At 38.6% G+C, this 24025-nt stretch overlaps 1 protein-coding gene across 2 annotated transcripts in view; it reads left to right on the forward strand.

The window, feature by feature from the left end:
- The window catches only part of LOC133517827 (importin subunit beta-1), a 29314-nt gene extending 7212 nt beyond the window's left edge, over positions 1-22102 (forward strand). Inside the window, exons 4-11 of one of the 2 annotated variants that reach the window (XM_061851272.1) lie at positions 9927-10186; positions 11095-11281; positions 11698-12839; positions 13035-13205; positions 13695-13817; positions 16235-16527; positions 17049-17106; positions 17359-22102. In XM_061851272.1, coding sequence (XP_061707256.1) covers positions 9927-10186; positions 11095-11281; positions 11698-12839; positions 13035-13205; positions 13695-13817; positions 16235-16527; positions 17049-17103 — 2231 coding nt within the window. In that variant the 3' untranslated portion in view covers positions 17104-17106; positions 17359-22102. The remainder of the gene's footprint in view (positions 1-9926; positions 10187-11094; positions 11282-11697; positions 12840-13034; positions 13206-13694; positions 13818-16234; positions 16528-17048; positions 17107-17358) is intronic. The other variant, XM_061851273.1, reaches the window with a different exon arrangement.
- The last annotated feature ends 1923 nt before the right edge of the window (positions 22103-24025 follow it).

Raw genomic sequence — 24025 nt, forward strand, 5'->3', positions numbered from 1 at the left:
AAGCCCCTCCACCACGACAAGGTGGGCAACCCGCGGGGGGACCGCCCCCTCAACCCTGACTCAAGCCCCAACCCCTCAACCACCAACCTCGGACCCCCGTCTACCTTCACCACCACCGTCTATCTCACAAAACTCTCACACCGACCCCTCACCTCAATATTTCCATACTACCTACATCAAAAATCACAATACACCCAATTATAAGAGGGAAGTTCCACATTTCGCCCATGGTCTTCATAATCAGTAAGTAGCCTTACCACGAGTTTTCATCTCGTCTCGGTCGTACTGGCATCCTATTAGTGCGAGCGAGACGTAGAGTAACTTAGAAAGTAAGTTATGATCACGTCAGCTAATATGTAGAGTCAAACTCGGTTACAGTTGCACCACATCAAACTGGTAGTTTTCGAGACTCTCCTATGAAATTGAAGTCGATCAAAAACAGAACAACCCTTTGTTCATAGTTTTGTTATAGATATTTACTTCCACTTATCCCATGATCACCAATCAGGGATCGGAAACCGGTATTTTTTCTATGGGAACGAAAACGGTATTTTTTCGTTCTTTGTTAATTATTTCGTTTCTAATTGGGCAATCTAATAATACGAAGTCGTTATCTAAAAACACAACCGAGTCCTATATTTGGAGTATAAAATAAACCGAAATATATGTTTATTTCAAAGTTTTTCCATAAAACCGGTTCCGATCCCTGTCACCAATTATAGTTAGTGCTGGGCAAAAATAAATTTCCCTTGTCACCAAAAAGTTAACAACAAATATGCCCGAAAAATTCGAATAGAGTGAGAGCAAGATAAATTGGCAGCGATTTTGATAGCCCAGCCTGTGCAAGTGGTAAGGCGCTCTTATAGACGGATTTTTGTATTTTAAGGGGGTGAAGCAGACGAAGTGCGCCGCGCCCGCAGCACGCCTACGTCTTTTTCTGACACCATCCGTATTCTGGTTTGATAGTTCTGGGATCTTCTCCGAAAATTTATATTGATTATGATTTATACTCAATGAAATAAAATAAAAAATAATTTTATACAATACTAGAGTATACCGCGGCAAACTGAGAACCCAATAAAATGATCAGTGCCGGATTAACCATTAAGCAAAATAAGCACTTGCTTAGGGCACCACGTCTAGGGGGGCACCAAAATCGTAGGAAAAAAAAACGCACAGGCTGCATCAGCATCGCAGTCGTAGTGTAGTATTTATGTACACGAAACTTTTTGGTATGTGTCTACCCATCTAATAACGAAGAGTCGTAAGAGAGTGAGGACACGTAAGCACATCTCCAACCTTACGCGGAGGCCCTCAAAGCTCATGGTCAAAAAATCTTACCGTCGGGCTTGTGGCCAACTGATTTTCTCGACGTTGATCACCGATTTTGTAGCGAATTTTGCTCTCTTGCACACCAGATGTGTCGGCCAGACCGAGTTTCTGCAGAGCCGCGATCCTGCGACCTAATTGTCAAAGTGTTATAAAGGGCCCCGCGAAGGCCGAAAACCAAAAGTATCTTATCAAGTTGCGCTTTCGAGGTAAGCCAAAGGCTGAGCAGTAGGAGAACCGTGATTAGGTACATAGGTTCGATTTCAAGCCACTCTTTTGCAGTTCGGCGTTAAGTCTTATGCGACGCTATGCCTTCTACTTTATGCAAACTGCCTCACTTTCACTTGGCTATGGATCCAAATCCAAGTCCTCTCTCGCAGCTGGGCCTTCTGCTTTGCTCACACCTCGCCGTTGGTTGTATTGTATGATAACGCGCCGCGATCGGACGCTCCGGACGTCCAGCCATTCTTACCTCGTCATTGGTCAAATTCAAGCCTGGCTTTCTTCCAGCTCGACCTTTGGCCTATCCGTAAGCGCCGATCGAACGCTCCGCGCGTTTAGCCTTATGTAAAGCTCAGCCTTTGCTTTTAAAAACACTGATTTAAAGTTTCATGATTCAGGCCAATCAAATTAGATCGAAAAATAATAATAAATACTAATTAATTCCCAGCAAGCTGGAAATTGTTTTAATACTTTCATTTGGTCTTAAATGCGTGTAATCCGAGTTTGCTCCAGCCCAAGAGGTGTGCAGCATACCTTTTGGGATCCTTAGGAGATATTTTTTCCTTTGCATTGACAAACCATAGCACTTGGTGGATCAGACACTGGTAAAGCGTTTTCGGATTATTACATGATTTTACCAAAAATAAAAAATGTCGATCTTTTTTTTTACAATTGACTACGAATACATATCAAGGTATCTTCAATCAATCAATAAATTTTATTGCAAGAAGAAGAACATAGTTAAATTATAACAAGAACATAGTTATTTCGGATCCTCAGATATCAATTTTAGTCATAATTAGAACAATTTTTCCAACGGAAGTACCGTTTTCGATTTACAAGAAAAAAAACTGAAAAAGAGGAAACATTTACCAGCACACCTCCTGGGATGGAGCAAGCTCGGATTACACGCATTTTTAGGACCAAATTTGAAAAAATCTAATTTTTTGGTCTAGGTAATTGTGACACATTATTATTTAAGAAAACGGGACTTAATCGCGTTTGATTAAGTTCCAAAATTACCTCCAACGTCAAGATAATGATGTCGACTTTACCCAGTCTTCTCCGAGACCATGGGGATAACGCCGTTCTTGAAACGTCAGGTCAGGTCAATAATTGGCCCAGGCCCCTACTGAAGGCCTTTGCCCTCACATGAATGAGCTTCGCAGGAAAGCTCTAGAGGTTGCAAAACCCTGTGCGGAGTACGGCCTGTCCTACGTCTTCGCATACACTTTGATATTGGTTGGCTCGGCCTCCTGCCTTATGCGAAACACGGTCTTCGAATTTGCTTACACTTGACCTTACCTACTGTTACATTACTGCTGCAGTACTGTCAATTTCCGTGATAAAATGATGTGACGGATTGAAAGTCTATTCTCAGCAGTAATGCGGCAATAAACGTCACTCAATTTACTAAGAAAATTCAATGTAATCTTGATGAGGGGGCACCATGGTCTAGAAATGCTTAGGGCATCAAAATATCTTAATCCGGCACTGAAAATGATACCAAATAATTTTGTGACGAAAAGATAGTACTTAGTAATTCACACAAAAGCTTCAACTGTCTGCTTTAAATCATATATTAGATCCCTATTAAAAACTTAGTTGACCTTAAAAATGCAATAGAAGTCAATTTCGGGCAAGTAGTGAAAGAAAAGGAAGAATACTAGTAAAGCTAAAGTAATTTGTGGGAGTGAACGTGGAAAGGTAGCATTTTTTTTTGCAGTTATTGAGATAACTCAAAACAAGCATAAGGTATGCATAAGCACATGTAGCTCCAAAAAGTAGATAAAATTTACTATCTTCACAAAAAAGAATCATGACTCTAACTGTAACGACTATTTTTATATTATTTTTTGAATTGACGACGATTATAAACTTTAAATGCAAAAGTCGAGAAAATTGCTATTATTATATATTATTTAAAATTTATAATGGCAAAAAGTACACTTCTAATTCGAAGGTATATAGTGAAGAGTATAATTGACTGACTTTAATTAATGTCTAATACAGAAGCAGTCTGTTGTCTATCTTCTCTGTCTCTAATCAAATCTTGCAAGTATATTTGACTCACTGAGGTTTCCGATGAAGTTGAAAATCTGCATACATATGTAAGTAGGGTGACAATGGAATATTATGGTACCATCGAGCTGATCTGATGATTGAAACAGGAGGTGGCCATAGGAACTCTGTGTAAAAAAAAAAGCGGCCAAGTGTGAGTCGGACTCGCGCATGAAGGGTTCCGTACCATTTAAGACGTATTAAAAAAAATGTACTCTAGATCTTGTTCAACATTTTACCACTTTGGACACACATTTTACCACTTTGGAAGTGTCTCTCGCGCAAACTATTCAGTTTAATAAAAAATGGTATTTGAAACCTAAATATCATTTTTGAAGACCTATCCATAGATACCCCACACGTATGGGTTTGATGAAAAAAAATTTTTTTTTTTTAATTTTATTACGTATTAAAAAAAAACTACTTACTAGATCTCGTTCAAACCAATTTTCGGTGGAAGTTTGCATGACACTGTATATCATATATTTTTTTTAGTTTTTTCATTCTGTTATTTTAGAAGTTAGGGGGGGGGGGGGGGGGACACACATTTTACCACTTTGGAAGTGTCTCTCGCGCAAACTATTCATTTTAGAAAAAAATGATATTAGAAACCTCAATATCATTTTTGAAGACCTATCCATAGATACACCCACCCACACGTATGGGTTTGATGAAAAAAGATTTTTTGAGTTTCAGTTCTAAGTATGGGGAACCCCCAAAATTTATTGTTTTTTTTTTTTTTGTGAACATCTTAATGCGGTTCATAGAATACATCCACTTACTAAGTTTGAACAATATAGCTCTTATAGTTTCGGAAAAAAGTGGCTGTGACAGAATCGGACAGACAGACGGACATGACGAATCTATAAGGGTTCCGTTTTTTGCCATTTGGCTACGGAACCCTAACAATGCAACTTAATTGCGTTTGAAGTTGTTAGAATTGTCTCGATGAGTATTATTTGCATGTGGAAAGAAGTACAGTCAGTGATAAAAGCTTGTACCAAAAATGTTTTTTTTTTTTGCCAAATTTCATTTCTAAGGCTCGTTTGACGTTTAAAATAACCCTTGCACTGTCGGGGCTGTCAAAATCGCTGCCGCGTTAGCTTGGTCTGATTGTATGCATAGCTATCTTAGGTTCAAAATTGGAAAAATTACGTCACACAAAAGAAGACGATCGGCGTATCGTGATTTCGTGACAGGAAATATCAGATGGTACCCGGCCGTAAAACTATAAACCAAAACAACTGCTCCTAATTATGAAAGTCGGAGAAAGAAATCCACGTGTTAAGGCGTCCCCCTTACCCTTTAGTGGCGAGACGAGAGAGAGACGTCCCTTACAAGACGTATACTACGATAGAAGATACAAGGGGACCTCATTAGTAGTAGACCGCAAGAGGTCTGGTCGTCGACGTTCAGCAAGAACGCATAGGGTCGTGAAAATCGCGACAGAGCGTGTCAGCCGAAATAAAGCACCGTTCGATCCGAAACTTAGCTGCAGACTTAAAGATTTTAAGAGGATTACACGTACACAACATCTTGAGAGCAGACCTCAGATGTCACACTTACAAGAAAAGTACACTGTATTTCCGAAGCGACAAAGAAAAAAATACTATAGACCGCGGGCCAGGAGCATATATAGTCAGTCATCGCCTTCCGCAAAGTTTCATGATTTTGTTATACTATGATAAAAAGGTAAAGCGCTTATTACTTTATTATTTCCTTTATTTATCTTTTTTCTTAGGTTAGGCTTTTTACTATTTCTATTTGTATATACAAGTATAATATAAAAACACAAAACAATACAATAGTTCATTATGATACAAGTGTGCTAAGTTGGTCATTACACACGAGGCGATATTGTAAGCGAGCGCGCAATAAGAAAGCCGATGTGGGTAATGACCAATGCACACGCGTTTCATACGACGTTTTTCAACACACTTGCAAGGGAAAACAAAGCATATAAATTAGATTTTTTTTTCGTCAAAACAGTAAAAGTACAATTTTCAAATGGTGGCTTACAGTTTTAACATCGAATAATTGCACCAAAGCGTGCTGGGCTTGTAGGCAGTTATTCGCCAGTTCATTGAAGTACTACCTACCCGATTTTGATGGTAAAAGGCTATCGTTCTAGGCTCTTGCCTCTATTAGTATTCTGGCAGCGTCAATTTTATGTGTTCTTCATTTTCATTGCTTGAAAAAGACATTTACAGTACATATGGGGCTACTTTATAGCACTAGTGCGAGAAGTAGCATATTACGTTACTGTGTCGAACATTTAAAGGGCCATATGTACTGTAAAACGTTGTACGATACATGTGCGAATAGGTAATTCGCAACTCGTGTCGATTTAAAACACTCCCTTCGGTCGTGTTTTAATTTATCGCCACTCGTTTCGAATTTCCTATTTTTCGCACTTGTATCGTAATGTACTATTTCGTCAATATATAAATTAAAAACATACAAAACTATTACAATTTTATGACAAATACTGAAAATGGCTAACGCGTTATTTTTTTTAAGCACGATTCCAATGCACGCGCAGGGCAAAGGCGCGAACGAAATCGACAAACAGACAATAAAAAAAATGTAAAAAGCTAATATTTTCGTATTTCTATTCGACGGATGGAGATCAAATCGATAAAATGTTATGTTTATTCATTAATGTAATTTACGAGATAATTACATCTATAAATTATTATTTATTAATTATGATAAAACCTCTTTGCACTAACATTTCAAACCTAATAGTTGGTTTAAAAAACAAATATTACTCGACCAAATTAAGAAGGCTCCGTTTCCATGCATATTATTAGCAATCAGTTAGGAAAGGAGGAAATGATGCAGCGGATGAACTGGCCAGAAAAGGTTCAGAAACACCGGCACATGGACCCGAACCCATCATACCCCTACCAGTATCCTACATACAAAACCAGCTAAACCACCATCACAAACAACTGCACAATAAGTGCTGAAATGAACACGTGTAAGCAGACCAAAGAAATTCTACCAGAACAAAACCAGAAGCTCACCAAAACACTACTGAAAACACCCAGACACAAACTACTGTAAATAGTAGGATTAATTACAGGACATAACACATTAAACAAACACCTACATAATATGGGTAAAACGGACAGCCCCATGTGCAGAGCGTGCATGGAAGCAGAGGAAACAGCGAAACATATTCTCCTAGACTAGTAAACAGGTAGAAGTATACAGGAACAAATACCTAGGGACTCCGTACACACTAAAGGAGGCAGTTAGCAACCTGAAGACACTGCTAGGTTTGGTGGAATTGCTGGGGTGGCTAGAGTAGTGCTACCTTGTTTTCACGCAAAATAGGCACAATGGTTGTCGATTTGTAGCCCAGCATAACTAACTAGCAATCAGTTACCTTCTTAACTCAGTCGGATAATATAATGAAAAAGCACGAGTGTTATATTATAATATACTGAAAAAGCACGCGTGTTTAATATCTAGGATTATGAGCCATAAATCGGTGGAATAAAAACATCGTTTTGAACAAGTGTGTTGAAAAGATATAAGCACATTATAAAAAACCTAACCTATGGTGCCGCCAGCAGCGGGAGCTGCCGGTGGTCAGGGCCGCAGAGAGAGGAACCGCTGAACTATCCGCGCCGTTTCCAAATCACCGCCTTCGGCATCTGTCCCTTGATCCAACCACCTATCGAGAGTCTCTCAAGGTGTTGATCGAGACTCTTCGCTATGAGACCGTTCGCTGAAACGACTATCGGGTCAATGATCGTCGAATCAACATCCCACATGGCGGTTATCTCGTGAGCCAAGTCTAGGTACTTACTAAACTTGTCCTTCTCGGCTTTCACGAGATTCTCGGTGATGTCGACGAGCGCGGCCCGGCGTTGCGATCGATCTATTATCACGATGTCAGGCTTATTGGCTACAATAGTCCTGTCAGTGATAATAGAGCGATCCCAATAGAGCGTGGCACGGCCATTTATTATTATTATTATTTTTTTTTACATATTCATGCGACCATCGACGTCCTTACCACCATGATACAACCGGCTGACTATTTTTTAAACTAATAATAGCATCTGAACTATCATCTGTCAACGTATCAAACGGGACGCGATGACTAAATTTTTTAACGTGTTTCGGTGGCTGCCATTCCTCAACCCACCAACGAAGCAGCAGCTGACGTCCACGAAGGTTCATCATACATAGCCGTTAACCACTATACGAGTTTTCACCCGGGAGGCGATTGGTCATTGAAATCTGTTCCTGGTTCGCGGTGTACTAGAACACACACTATACTTTCTTAGCATGCGGGTAGGGGTCACAAAACCGCTAGTATTTTTGAAAACCGGTTTTTCGGTTTTTGTACATTACAAAACCGGGTTTTTCGGTTTTACATATAAAAAGTGAAAAAAACTGCATTTTATGAATTTATACTTTAATATTCAGTCATTTAACAATGGATATAAAACCTTTTTTATATCTTAAAATTATTAGGAACAAAAATTAAAAACAAAATAACTAAAATAATAACCTCCATGCACTTCTGGAACGCAAAATTAACTACAAATTGTTATCATTATAACACAAAACATCGTATATTCCTTTTACGAAAGTAAATACTTATTAAATACACTTAACATTTGAGATCAATATTAATTTCTTTCATAGGTTAAGTTACTAAATTGGAGATCAGTGAAAAAAATAATGTAATTATAATCCCTCTTCTCGTCTTCTTTCAGCCAGGCAATTAAGAATAAATCATTATAATAACCCACATATAGAGATATTCGTTGCAGGGATAAGTTCACATTTGTTTGCACACATATAATTTTCAATTTTTCATAGTTTGCATTTACCTTGTGGTTCGTACAAAAAAAAGTTCGACTGCTAGTATTAGACTATTGCTTTACTAATTGGTAGGCTAAATCAACTATCAAGGCAAGCGATTATTTTTGGTTTTTCTTTACGAATTGATAATGGGATCTTAGGATAGAGAGAATGTCTAATGTATCATCACTATACGTAGGGTAGGGCAATTAGCTAATTTTTATTAATTCAATTAGATGTTCTATATTTACTGATAAACTAAAAAGTAGAAATTACAAATAGAAGAAGAAGTTATAAGTAGTAATAAACTGATAATCAAAGTAATACTTACAACTATCAAGTATTTAAGTGTAAAACCGAAAAACTCGAAAAACCGGTTTTTTTTTTCAAATTTGAAAGCCGGTTTTCTCAATCGACGAAAAACCCGGTTTTTCCGGTTTTTTCGGTTTCGGTGAAACCGGTTTTGTGACCCCTACATGCGGGGGATGAATTGGTTTTTCGGACGAAAACCTGTTCGTATTAGGGCAACTTCACAATGCCCAAAATTATCGTTTGTGGGCAGCAAACATAATAACATAAACATTCCAGATAATCAGAGGAATGTACCTACCTAGATTCCAAAGTGCATCAGTGATGAATGATGATTTGGGGAGCAGTTTGTAAACGGGGTAAACATCCTTTGGTATTTATTGAAAAAGGGATAAAATTCAATACCTTGGAAAAAAAATGTTGCTCCAAATTTAAGAATGATGTTTGGGAATGACTACTATTGACAAGATGGAGACAAGATCCATCCCGAACGGCCAACTAAGTTCAAGCGTCGCGTTGTCAGAAGAATTATCCGGATTTAAATGTACTGGACTCTTTATATGGTCATACATTCTTTCAAAACTTAATAGCTCTTAAGATCACGAATTTGCAACTTGTACAAAAGTTATCATGTACATTTGAGACGAAATGCCCATGAAGGCAGTACGTTTCAAGCTGGTGATGAAGGTTAAGGGTGGTGTCATCGTCATCCTATATCTTTCATAATTTTTTTTTTTTCATTTGTTTTAGTACTTTGTTTTTGAGTACTTTTATGAGAATTTGAAACTGTGTGCGAACTCATTGGACACGGTATAGGTACTTTCATAATGAATAAGTGCCTTCATATCTTGTTACAATATTCCAGTGATAATAATGTAATGTCTCGAATTTTTTTAATTAATAAAAATATATCCATCATTCTACAGTCAGGCAAAAAGAAGAGGAGAGGCCATGTATCAACTTTCATTCAACAGTGGTTCATATTCATAACCACTAACTGTATGGAAGTTAATACTTATGTACCTGTCAAATAAACTCAGCAAAGCATCGTTCTGTCACTAAGAGCCACTGCTATACAAGAAAAATATGAGAATGTGTAGTCAACTCAGATATAATGAAGTACTGATTATCTGACTAGAGTAGGATAATATATATATGTATATATTTTTATATTTCAGGTTACATTTGCCAAGACATCGATGCTGAAGTGTTGACAGAGCAGAGTAACCACATCCTTACAGCCATTATCCATGGCATGCGGTCCACCGAGCCCAGCAACCATGTGCGCCTGGCAGCCACACAGGCTCTGCTCAACTCACTCGAGTTCACTAAAGCTAACTTTGATAAGGAAAATGAAAGGAACTTCATTATGGAGGTTGTATGTGAGGCTACACAGTCACCTGATATGAGGATAAGTGTAGCAGCACTACAGTGCTTAGTAAGTATAGCTTTCTATACATACACATGTATCATGTCTGTCTAAATGTTTAAAACAAGAAGAGCGTAGTAAACTTACAATTTTAGGATATCCTTAGAACCATGCATGGTGTATATATTTTCTTATCAGGGAATTTATATTACTGTACAGTCACGCCTGAAAATATCGATACGAACAAAGTCCCAAAAATATGTATACGCGACCTTATTGCCGAAATATTAAAGTGTATAAATATTTTTGGCACTTTATCGTCCGTATGTATATTATCAGACGTGACCGTACGTTATGTATGGGAATTTGAAATAGTATCATATGGGCCACTAGAGTAAACTTTTCGCATGCTCCTGTCAAAATCATGATAAATTCATGTTTAAGTTGAATATATATGGAGCATATTTGCTACTAAGCATACCAAAGGCTAAATTTAACCCTTTGAACGCCATACCTGTTATATATTAACTAATTTATACGGGTTAAACAGTATTGTAGTAAGTGATATATATAATTTCCAAAACCGTTATATTATTTCGTTCATTAAAAAGTGGTTAATTATTGAAGGCGAACTAAAAAAAATCGTTTTCACTCCTTACCGGCAAGAAGAGGGAACGAAATTTTATGGTTCGCGGAGAACGATATATTATCATTTACTCTCGGCTCTCAGAGAAGCTCGGGTCGGGTAAACTCGTCTTCATACGTGAAATTCTCATTCTATTTTGCTTCAATATTTTCAATATAAACAGTTTTTCTGTTATATAACCAGTAACCGCAAACGGAAACGAAATCCTTTTCGTTAAGCTCTAGGTTTATAAATTTATCCTGAATATGTATAACCGTGTATTGTAATCTCAACAAAAGAAAAATATTTTAATTCATACCTAGCAAGCAAAAATAATTTTAATTTTTTTTAGGTCAAAATTCTATCATTATACTACCAATACATGGAGCCATACATGGGCCAAGCATTGTTCCCCATCACCCTGGAGGCGATGAAGTCGGAAGTCGACGATATATCACTGCAAGGCATTGAGTTCTGGTCCAACGTCAGTGACGAAGAAATTGACCTCGCTATTGAAGAGGCTGAGGCTGCGGATGCTGGTAAATATCTGATGTAACTCGAAGAAAACAATACGCGTTTGTATAAATGCCGATAGGCAATACAATTTTTTCATTCATAACGGTTAATTTTCTTATAACTTCAAAACTAACTTTATTCTTTCATTATACAAAAATATTTTTACATGCCTTGGCCCTTTCGCTTGTTACTTGAATTGATATAGTTAGCAAAATTTCATGTTTTAAATACTTTTATTTACCTTACACATAACAAGCCTATGTTTAACACAATTGATCCAGCCGTTTTAGAGAAAATTGACTATGACAGACGGACAAACAGACACATTAGTGATATAAAGGTTCCGTTTTTTTTCTCCACAGTAATGGAAAAGAAACCGTTGTTTATACATGTTAAGAAAAGGGGTTTGGACTTTATTGATCCTTATATTATTTATCAGGTCGCCCTCCAGTACGAACGTCGAGGTTTTACGCGAGAGGTGCTCTGCAATACTTGGCGCCAGTCCTAATGCAAAAGCTCACCAAACAAGATGACACTGATGATGAATTAGATTGGAATCCTTCAAAGGCTGCCTCGGTCTGCCTAATGCTCCTTTCCAACTGCTGCGAAGACGAGATCGTTCCACACGTCCTCCCTTTCATAAATCTAAATATCAAACATGAAGATTGGCGGTTCAGGGAAGCCGCGCTAATGGCCTTCGGTTCAATATTAGGCGGCCTTGAGCCGAATACTCTCAAACCCCTCGTCGAGAAGGCCATGCCGACCCTCATCGAGGCCATGTACGACTCCAGCGTCGCCGTGCGGGACACGGCAGCGTGGACCTTCGGAAGGATTTGCGAAATCGTTCCAGAGGCAGCCATCAATGAAACTTATCTCAAACCCCTGCTAGAGAGTCTCGTCAACGGGCTAAAGGCGGAACCTCGTGTCGCGGCAAACGTTTGCTGGGCATTCACCGGATTGGCTGAAGCCGCGTACGAAGCCGCGGATTGTGGCGACTCCAACCAGCCTAAAACTTACTGTATGTCAAAATACTTTGACTTCATCATTGAACGTCTGTTGGAGACCACTGACCGCCAAGACGCCGCCCAACACAACTTGAGATCGGCCGCCTACGAGGCGCTCATGGAGATGGTCAAGAACTCTCCCTCGGATTGCTATATCACCGTACAAAAGACGACTATGGTTATTTTGGAGCGACTGCAACAAGTCTTACAGATGGAGAATCATATTTCCAGCCAAGCGGATCGCTCCCAATTCAACGACCTGCAAAGCCTCCTATGCGCGACTCTTCAATCTGTTTTACGTAAAGTTACCCCTGAAGATGCGCCACAAATATCTGACGCCATCATGACGGCGCTTCTCACTATGTTTGCGAGTAACGCTGGCAAGGCTGGAGGTGTTCAAGAGGATGCTCTGATGGCCGTCTCCACCCTAGTCGAGGTGCTAGGAGAAGGTTTCCTAAAATACATGGACGCCTTCAAAAGATATCTTTATGTTGGACTTAAGAATCATCAGGAATATCAAGTATGCATAGCTGCTGTTGGATTAACTGGAGATATTTGCAGAGTACTGAAAAATAAGGTGAGTTGAAGATTAGAAGTTAACATCTGATATATCTAAACTAAGCAAGAAGGATTAATAAAAATATAAATTTAATTATGCCTGATTCGGAGGTAGAGTTCTTGACATTGACATGCTGAAAAGCCAGAGAGATCATTTCTACCAGGAACTCAATTTTGTATTTGTGTTGATCTTAACTGCTTGTCTGTGTTGCAGGCACTTCCCTACTGTGACGAGATTATCCTGCTGCTGCTGGAGAACCTCGGCGACCCGACCATCCACCGCTCGGTGAAGCCGCAGATCCTGTCTGTGTTTGGAGACATTGCTTTGAGCATTGGACCTGATTTCGCCAAATACTTCGATGTCGTGATGCAAATGTTGCTGCAGGTAATTAATACAATATTATGTCACACTATAAGTACTGCACGTCGATTTTAATCTACTTAAAGACGCATAATTGTGATCGTTACGTACACCTTTATTCACGGAATCCATTTTTGGTGGGTATTCGGGCGAGGAGACCAGGTTCGTCGAAATAAATGTTGTTCCGAATAGCTTTTCAACGTATAATCAACTTCAGTATTAAATTACACTTGTAACACAGTATTTGATTAGATTAATTACTATTAGAATTAATATGGCGTTCCACCGTAGCACGTGAGGCGCGAGCGCAACATGGCGACGTTCAAATCACACCTGTCAGTCTCAATCAGCATGGCCGCCACCCCAGCGCTCGGTGTTACGTCACTTTGACAGTTCTAACGTTTCGTTCAGAAATCGAACAGACGACACTAGCGTCATCAAGCCAATTCTCTTGATGCGCCGTCATACTTGTAAAGTAGAACAACAAATGTTTATGTGTATGTTTGGTTACAGGCCAGCAACGCCCAAGTGGACCGTAACGACTTCGCCATGGTGGAGTACCTGGGCGAGCTGCGCGAGAGCGTGCTGGAAGCGTACACCGGCATCATTCAGGGCCTGAAAGGAACAGGCGGAGAGGTATGTCAACTGTCTACTTTTGTTCTCATAGGTTGTAGTGTTTTCTTTTTTTTTTTTGTTATCTAGTAATCAATAGGTATGTACGCAAACGATAGAAAGTATAAACGTGTTTGACTTTTAGTTTTAATACATAACCCTAATACAGGCTGTTTGACGGGTACCGGGTAACGATTCGCCGAACAACGTTTCGCAGAGTGATTCATTTGTAGATGTAACTTTTGGTCGACTAACGTTACGCAGACTTTTGATTCACATTAAGTTCAGTACCCCTAGTGTAACTAAATTCGATTTTGAAACGTGACGAACGCGTTTGCGTTAAGTCTCATTTTGTATAGGATTTTGAGTTTCCAAAACGTCCCGCTTGGCGCGCTCTTTCTAAATCCAATACAAAATGAGACTAAACGCAAACGCGTACGTCACGTTTCAAAATCGAATTTAGTTACACTAGGGGTACTGTTCGCTTCTGTGTAAATTAGCAGAACTATTATTGGACGATTTTCATTTGGCAGAGTAGTCTTTTCGTTTAAGGAATGTTAGTCGAATAACGTTTCACATTTTATACATCGTTATTTTCGAAATAAAAGTCTTTTTACAAAAAAACTGACTTCAGAAAGAAAGAAATAAAATATTATCGTTTTTTAAGTATATGCACTAAGCATAGTTTAGGTTTGAATTAATTTTTAACTTAAATATGAACAAAAGCATAGGTATTGTATAAACAGCAACACTCTTAACTGCCCACCGGTGGACCTTATGCTTTTTGTAATAAGGTCCACCGATGGACAGTTAACAGTGTGGGCCATCGTACCAATGCAATATAGGTTTTTAATATCTGGACGACCGAACCTTGCTCGGAAAATGTATAAAACTCAAAAATGCGTGTTTTCCCAGAGATACGACCTAGCTAGGTCGATTTTTCGCCCCCCGAAAACCCCCATATAGCAAATTTTATCGAAATCGTTAGAGCCGCTCCGAGATCCCCGAAATGTATAAATATATATATATATACAAGAAGTGCTCCTTTCAAAATTTTATGGTCATTTGTGTTAATGAAAATAAGTATATAATTAAATGTATCAACCATGTTTATCAGACTCAAACTAAAAGTTGTTGTGTAGGTTAGGAATGTCCTAGTCTAGCTATAAATAAGAGCGAAGTTTTGTTAATCAATATTAATGCCAAATGATTATTCGACCTATTTTGTTTCGACCAATAGTTTATCGGGTAATTGTGAGAGTTACTAAATGATTATTCTACGAAAAGTAAATATGCGTATCAATGCTCTGCGTATTGACTACTCGTGCAAACGACTATTATGCGTAATAACATTATTTATATTTATTTATTTATATTTATTTATTCCTTAAATTAACACTTACAGTCAAGCTACACATGTTAAAAGGAGTGACATTATATACGCATTGATACTAACAATTTACTTACTGCTAACTATACATTGATTGAGCTGGTCGTCGTTATTGACTCTAGATATCGGCTACTAACTGCCAAAAAACTAGCTTCAGTGCATTGGAATATATCTAGTTTGCTGTCGCTGTCCAATATATCATTCAAGAGAGACAATGCGCGGTGCAGCGGTGAGTGAGATAATGCCCGGGTCCGCGCCGCCGGGACTGCGAACAGTGCGCGGCGACGAGGGCGCAGTTGAATACTGCTGTGGACAGGTACTCGAAGCGGAACATCGAATTCTGCCAATCGTTACTCGGCCAAAGAATCCGTCTGCGAATAGTGCGAATCGTTGTCGGCGAATCGAAAATCGGCGTATTGTTTGTCGGAAAATCAATAGGGCACCCTGTTTGACACATGACCCGTATAAATTCTTTGGGGTGTTGCTGGTGTCATTTCCTTCCTTTCCGTGCTTGGAACCTTAGTCTTTGGAGCCATGATAAGAAATCATTCTTAAATGTTTTTCCTAAATTACCCAAAATTGGATATTCGAAGCCCCATAACTTCTTTTAGTGTATGGTTTTAACTAGTATTTGGAAGAAGACGTAGGGCAAACGCAGGGATTTTTTGATTATTGTAAAAATTAGGAGCGAAAACCAGTTTACATGCATTTTTTTATTTCTCCTAACTCTTATAATAATTAAAAATTCGAAAAAAAAACAAACGTAGGAGCATGGCCGTGGTCGATATAGAACAGATTGTGTCAAAATATTTATTTATAGTTATAGTTTTTTTTTTCACAATGTCTCAAAACTCCCGCGGGAACAATATAGGCCTTTTGCCTTTCAGTACACCTGCATGAAATAAGTTCTTTTTCGAGCAAGTGTGATGAAAAGTATTTTTTTGATGCCACCGGTATAAAATAAGGCATTTAGTATAGTTTTATGAGCTTTAGTTAATTAAAATAATTAGTAGGTGAACGCAAAGGTGTAATTTAGTATGGTATGTGACAGGTGCGCGCGGACGTGGCGCTGGTGGAGCCGCACGTGAACGCCATCGTGAACTTCATGATGGCGGTGGCGGTGGAGCCGGAGCGCACGGACGCGCACATGTCGGCCGTGGCGGGGCTGGCGGGCGACCTGTGCGCGGCGTTCGGCGCGCGCGTGCTGCCCGTGCTGGAGCAGCGCCCGCTGCTGGACCTGCTGGCGGCCGCGCGCCGCTCGCGCACGCCGCGCACCAAGACGCTCGCCAACTGGGCCACCAAGGAGATCCGCAAGCTCAAGCAGCAGGCGCCGCCCGCCAGCTGGTCAGTACCCGCCTCCGCCTTCGCGCCCTCCTAGCTGAGGCCGCTTCCTCCACTGGCGGCTCGGGGCCATTGCAGAACTTGTACATTATCCAAAAGTTTCATGGAATCATTTCAGAAATTTCTCAACATAATTTTATATGGAAAATGAAACTTTCTATTATAAAAATATCCACTTTTGTTTATTACTTGCTATTTTTTAAATAAAATACGAGAACTTTTCTAACGTTTTGGAAACTTTCCGCAACTTGCACATCTGTGTGTTGGCTTGATTGCGAAGCGCCCGGGGATAAGGAAGCGGTCTTGAGAAACACAAATATTTTACATGTATGTATATTGATTGAAATCTAACATAAGTAACATAACTTGTTCCGACAAGTTTGATAGTTTTTGACTAGATTTATTTCGTATAAAAAATATTTCTGATAATCTCTACTGCCAAGTTGTGCACCATATGCCATAAAAATACAATACGACTGACTGCAATTTGATTGAGCTTTACATTCAATTTAACACGTTCCCAGTTTGTCGACGTCGTATGCCTACGGTGAAGTCTCCGCGAGTCCAGTGCGCGTATAGTCGGTTAGTTGCTTCTTGTTTCATATTAAAATGGACTCGTATATATATTCTGATTCTTACGATTTGTCCTTAATTTGTTCCTTAATTAAATTTTGACTTCAACAAAAGGTCTAAAAACTATAGGTATATAATAAATAGCCCCCGGATAAATATCATTACAACAAACTTTACAGGCACAATATTACAGAAATCTATGCAATATAATGTTTTGTATAGCTTATGAAAAATGTATTAATGAAAACTTTCTGCTTGCAGATTTGAAAAAATGCTATGTAAAAGCGACGTAATGCAGTTTCAAACCACCTGCTGCTGGTAAACAACTCAAATGTATGTCAGGTTATGTATAGCGTCTTTGGTGTAATTATTCATAAGTCGTTAGGTGCATTCGATTCCGGGCTTTTTTCTTCCGGTATAATTTCACTAGACTGCATACTATTTTGTTTGGGGAATTAAGTGATTATGTGCGCTCTAATACCTAATAGTAAAGCAGTGCACTTTAATGGAGTTAAAAAGGCCAATTTCACAGTTTAGCGATCGCCTTCTAAGGTCCTCAAACCTAAACTACTGGTTCCTATGCTGTTTAATATGGTTGCCCTTGTAACAGCATATATTCGGAAAAATTACTTTACCGCCAATTTAATTTTATTTCAAGCAATTAATACAAGGAGATAAAAATAAATTGTGTGGGCGGTCCAAACAAGTGATTGATATTATGTTTAAGCACTGCACTCCTTTTTAACTCCATTGCTTAATATTAACATTTTAGTATTAATACAGAAGTTATTTCAGCGTCGATTGTTTTAATAACGTAGATTATATCACTAACTATTGTAATGAAAGAAACATGAGAAAAGTAGTTTATATTTGTTTATAAGCAATCATTTATTTATAAATGGTTACTGGTAGTGAATTTTTTTTAAACAGCATTGATAGTGTTTTAATGCGTAGTATTTTTTTTTGCGTTTATTAACACTGCTTTCTCTGTTTCTTATCTTGATTAGTTTTTCGGCTATGTACATAGTTAACGAGTAAACATAGGGAAGAGGCAATGGCAAGCCGGTTCACGTGAAATGCCGATTGGTATGGGTGAAGGATCATTCCTATGTTTATTTTTTCCTAGGTAGTGTATTTTCTATCATTATACTTAAGTAGCTCTATCAAGTTGTATACCCCTACAAAGTATGCAGATGAAATTATATTTGGATTTGAGTTTAAGTTGTAAATGATATCAAGTCGGTAAATGATCGACAAAATGCCTGCGAACAGTGCACCTGGCGCGGTCTACTATTCGGAGTAATTTAAGTACGCCTGGCTATAGTAATCTTTCCATGTTAATCTTTAAAGTAAAAGCATTTTTTCCTATTTGGTATTTTAAATACAGACAGTGGCTGTGGTATGTTTACTTATGTGAGAAAAAAGTGATAGTGAATTTAATTTGAAAGCGCGACAGTGTGAAAGATGACGAATGTTATTTTAGGCATGCACATGTGCAAGGGATTATGAACTTTATGAATTTATTACTAATTGTGTTTTGTAACAGTGCGAAAAGTCGTATGAATGATTGAGAATGCATGATAAAGAAGACGAGTGGATGATTATCACAGATCTTTTGTAAACTAAGGCATGTGTCGATCTTAATGGAGAGATGGATTATTGTATAAGGTTCCATCAACTTTAATTGAGACAGGAGGCCGCCATATTGGTGATAGCTGCTTGTTCATCACAGTACTTTGCTACCCAACAACAAAACCATATTTTGCTTTAAATAAAACTTTTATTTAAACAAAAAGCATATTATTTGTAATAAAACAAAACCATTTAAACTTACGGTTCTCTTCAATCCCTAACCAAGTATTTGTGATGAGTAAGTAGACGCTGCCTTCGGATCTCGAGCTTACATTATTTGTACATATGTAATTAATATCGTTTCCTTACGACATTGAGTGGCAATCTATTGTTGGCCATGCGACTGAAAACTACTGAACCGAAAATTTAAGAATAGGAATATCAAATACAATGAGTTTAATAAAATTATAAAATAAATTAAACCATGGATTTGAAGTCTGTGAAATCAGCTCAATTTGGTACTAAGCTAAATTATTTTGTTACATCAGCGACGTAACAAAATCACATATTTTAATTAAATATAAGATATTAAACTAGTTTGCCATCGGTGCGTGTCTATTTTTAAACAATTCTAATAACGCTGGTTTGGAATCGCTATTTCAATAATAATTTTTCATCAAATTTTTCATTTGTTATTAAGAAAAACATAGCAAAGTCATCATGTTCGTTTCCTTAATGCGTTGCTGGTTTTTAACCCTGCCTACTACCTGGCTACTACAGAACCGGATAATTTGAAAATCAGGAACTAACCTATCAATTGTCCGTGAATTTTGGTGCTACTTGTAAAGAGAGGAAATGATGAACAAAACTTTTTGAATTATACGTTCAAATACGCGTTTTTTTTTCAACAAATGTATGTCTCCAATTATAATGTGTGTTGCGGCAATTCCAGTCATCTCATTACTCAAAAGTACAGTCATGTGTTCGTCAGCTCATTTTACAGGCTAGTTACATCTAAGGATCTATCTCGCTCGTTACCTACATGATTGTCCATAAACTAGGTAGTTTACAAACTTCGTGTTACCTGTTTCTTAACATAGTCGATTCTTGGTTACCTAGTTTTATGAGTAACGTAGACTAATTAAGCGATGCTCATTTTTATTTTTATGTAGTTCATCGGTGCAGGTCGCTGTAAATCCAGGTGACTTTCAAAAACACATCGCAGTTTAATATTGTTGCCATAAACGTCGATTGACTTAAGTGCCTTTTACTCGTACGTACTCGTGACGCTTCCTGAAACAAAATATATACTCTTATCGGTCGTTGGTAAGGTCCGACCGAGATCTCGGTCTCGGCATTCTCGGCCAAAAATCGAGCCGAGCTCGGTCTCGGCTCTCGGCTAAAATGGGCCGAGATTCTAGCCGAGACCGAGACTAGGCAATGAGTTATCATTGGTGAATTTAATTTTTTCCGCGCACGAGCGCCGAGGTTTAAGCCTCCCGTTGGTTGCATCGCTCGGTTGATGTGACGTTTTTTGTGGTTTTGATTGGTTTCGTACCCACATTTTAAGCCAATTACTTATCAAATACTAAGTGTTGGAATCGGATAGGCGCGGTTGCAAGTAATGACTTGTTCATTTGGGTCTTTTCGTTTTGTAGTTGTGGTTATTGATGAATAGATGAGTGTATATTGTTATCGGGATGTAACTTAGATTAACTTGTTGTGAGTGAAAGATGACACTGGATATTTTGATACTAAATATATCTGTGTTAACGGGAAAAAGCAAAGCAGTAGGTAAGTACAAAACGACACCTGTGGCGGATTTTTTGGGTTACAATATATAACTCCTTATTTTGATTATTGTTATTGTACCTCTTTTTGTGCACTGTACTGAAAAAAAAACCGGCCAAGTGCGTGTCGGACCACGCATAATGGAAGGTTCCGTACCTTCACACAATACAAAAAAGCCGTACAAGCAAAAGAGCGTATGTTAGTAGCACTTTCGTCGTTTTAATAAGAAGATCAGTTTTTTTTATAACTCTTTAATGGCTTAACCGACCATATTCAAAATAATTTCCCTGAAAGCTTTATTATTTAAATGGTTTTGATCTCCCGGTTCAAAAGTTAAAGGGGATTACACTATTTTTTTGGACCGATTATTTTCAAAAGTATTAGCTTAATCAAAAAACTTTTTTAGCAACCTTTATGTATTTTTAAAGACATATCTAATGATGAGCCACATGTTTTTTTTACTATTAGTTACATTTATATGGAGTATATATTTAAAAAAAAAATCTAAACTAAGAAGCGACTTACATAATACGTATACACCTACGTTCCAAATTTGGTTATAAAATATATCGTATAGTTTATGAGTAAAATGGCTGTGACACGCACAGACCGACATAAAGACATGACGAACCTATAAGGGCCTGCGCTAGCTGACGCGAGTGCACGGAGCGGACGAGCGGGTTAACGAAAAATAGTATGAGCGACGCTAACTGAACCGGACGCGTGCGGCGGATTTCACCTACAAATAGCACCCGCGTGCGTGCGCACGCGGCGGGCATCCGCGTCAGCTAGCGTAGGCCCTAAAGGTTCCATTTTTGCTATTTTGGCTACGGAACACTTAAAATACTATTTAATAGCGTTACAAATTAATTATGATAACTTTTTCTGATTAATCGTCGAATTTCGATTATAAAAACATTTTTAGTGCAAAATTCGACTTTTTTTTTCTATTTTATAAATTCTCGGTCTCGGCCGAGAATCCCATTGAATCTCGGTCTCGGCCGAGACAAAAATAGCGTTCTCGGTCGGACCTTAGTCGTTGGTGTTAGATTTAATACCATCACAAATGTGTACTGCTTATCAATTTGTATCTATAATTACCGCACCGTACAACTGTACCTATGAAACGTGTACCGAGCTGGATTTCGCGTTACTTTACAATAGGTAGCGGAAATGGTCAAGTTTTTGCGGGGCGGGCAGCGCGAGCTATGGCCGCTCGCCGGAGCCGCACGGACCGCCCTCAGTGTGGACCGAGCAGGTCGCCAAGTGAATGCCGATTGAGTTGGGAGTGTCTGCTAGTCTGTGAGCATCACTGACAGGGATGATGTTTGCGCGAATTATGCAAGATTTTTTTAGTGTGTCTTATTATTGATCTTCAGATTCAATTTGTATGGATCAAATGATGCGCCGTATTTAAAGTTTTAATTGAGTATGATAGGAGAATGTGTGAGGACTAGTGCCATGCCATGAAAGGTTCTGAATTAGAATCGAAGGCGTCGAGTCGACGAATACCACCCACTTTTCCTGCGCGAAAATCGATTAAAATTATTTTGTTACATCATTTATTTAATTACTTTATTTTGACTCTGAATACTATTCTGTAAACTGTTCTATAGTAAATAAAACATTTAGATGTTAACAATGTTTGTTTTAATATACTTTATATACTATTCAATTACTGATTCAATTCCGCAATAAAGTCAACTTTTCTTCATCTACAAGACGTTATCCACAACGTCCCCGTCAGTGATATGAATCTGCATCCGCTGCCTATGTTACCTGAGGGCCTACCGCCAACATCGAGAAATCGAAATCCAGCGATAGAGAGGCAGATAATACTTTCGATTTTTCAATTTTGGTGGCGGTAATCCCACAGGCACACCCACCGATATAATTATGTCGGCAACCGATCGTAAGATCAGGTAGATTGTCCTAGGCATATTGTGAAACATGAAAATTTTGTCTCGTATCCCGAGTCGACGGAGCCCCGACACGGGGCTGCTATTTTCCCAATTTTTCCTTCGAACATCTAAAGCAACCTATTCTACCTATCTGTGTTCGTTTCTGGCAAACCATGCCACCTGGTCGATATGGAGTTATTGGTACCCAGGTCCTAAAACTACATATTAATAAGCTATCTTTTAGTAAAAGAATGAAGTCTCTATGTCTAACTCTATAGTTATTTTTCATGTTTAAAGTTGCATGAGTAAAAAAGCGACAACTGAGAAAACGATAGTTGAAGTTTAGGACGAAAAAAACACATACTTGTACTTTGAACTCTTTGAAGTTATGGAGATATAAAGTAGAGCACACTCTTAATTTTTCTTGTCATAGTAAATTGAACCTTATCACTGAGTTAGGTGTTCTTACCAGAGTAGAGAAAACGGTCCACTTGAGATAGCAAAGGTGGGTCGCGGTGTTTCACTCGCACATGTTGCCAATGTTAAAAACATACCATTGTGGTATTATTTATATCAACATTAGTATATTAAATACCTTCTTATACAATTATACCCACACTTTATCAGGCCTGATATCAGACCCGATTATGGGCCCGAGAAAGACTATTTTTCCGTTTCACCAAACATCTGCACACCGTTTACAATATTTGAAATGTAAAAAAATATAAAACATTGAACATTTTTGGCAATGGGGAAGGCGGCTGCCAAACTTTGCTTTACTAGGTGGCGCCACTAAAGTTTGTGACATGTCATTAGTTTGGCCCCACCTTTTTTCTTTGAATAAATAAACTAGTAGCTTCCGTACTAGTAGCTCTGTGAGCTGTAGATCTCGCGACCATAACCTAAAAGTGAATAAATGTATGACTACTTTTTTTTATACTACGTCGGTGGCAAACAAGCATACGGCCCGCCTGATAGTAAGCAGTCTCCGTAGCCTATGTACGCCTGCAACTCCAGAGGAGTTACATGCGCGTTGCCGACCCAGACCCCCCCTCGCCCTCGTTGAGCTTTGGCAACCTTACTCACCGACAGGAACACAACACTATGAGTAGGGTCTAGTGTTATTTGGCTGCGGTCTTCTGTAAGGTGGAGGTACTTCCCCAGTTGGGCTCTGCTCTAGATCTGGAATGACATCCACTGGCTGTGCCCTACCACACAGCGAGATGATATTCACAATGCCCATACCTCTCTTTTGGACGTAGTTTAAGGACGTACCCGGGTACTGTTTAGAAGAATTTATAAAAACTAAATTGACAATAATACATAATTATCGAATAGGGTAGTCCAACTTTGTGAACTTTGTATATAGCAAATAACCGGCCAAGAGCATGTCGGGCCACGCTCAGTGTAGGGTTCCGTAGTTACTCTTCCGTCACAATAAGCTAAACTGGAGCTTAAAGTATAGTAAATTGTTAACCAAGGGATGAAACGGTACCTTTCACCTGAGTTAAACAAATAGGCAAATTTGCATAATCAGTACCTAATTAAAATAAGTCTTTTTACTATGAAGGGAAAACTTTTTGCGATAACTCAAAAACAGCTAAACTGATCATGTCCGCTATAGTTTTCATTTAATGTCTTTCTTAAGCTCTACTTCCACGATT

The sequence above is a fragment of the Cydia pomonella genome, chromosome 5 (genome assembly GCF_033807575.1).
Source record: "Cydia pomonella isolate Wapato2018A chromosome 5, ilCydPomo1, whole genome shotgun sequence".
NCBI lineage: Eukaryota > Metazoa > Arthropoda > Insecta > Lepidoptera > Tortricidae > Cydia > Cydia pomonella.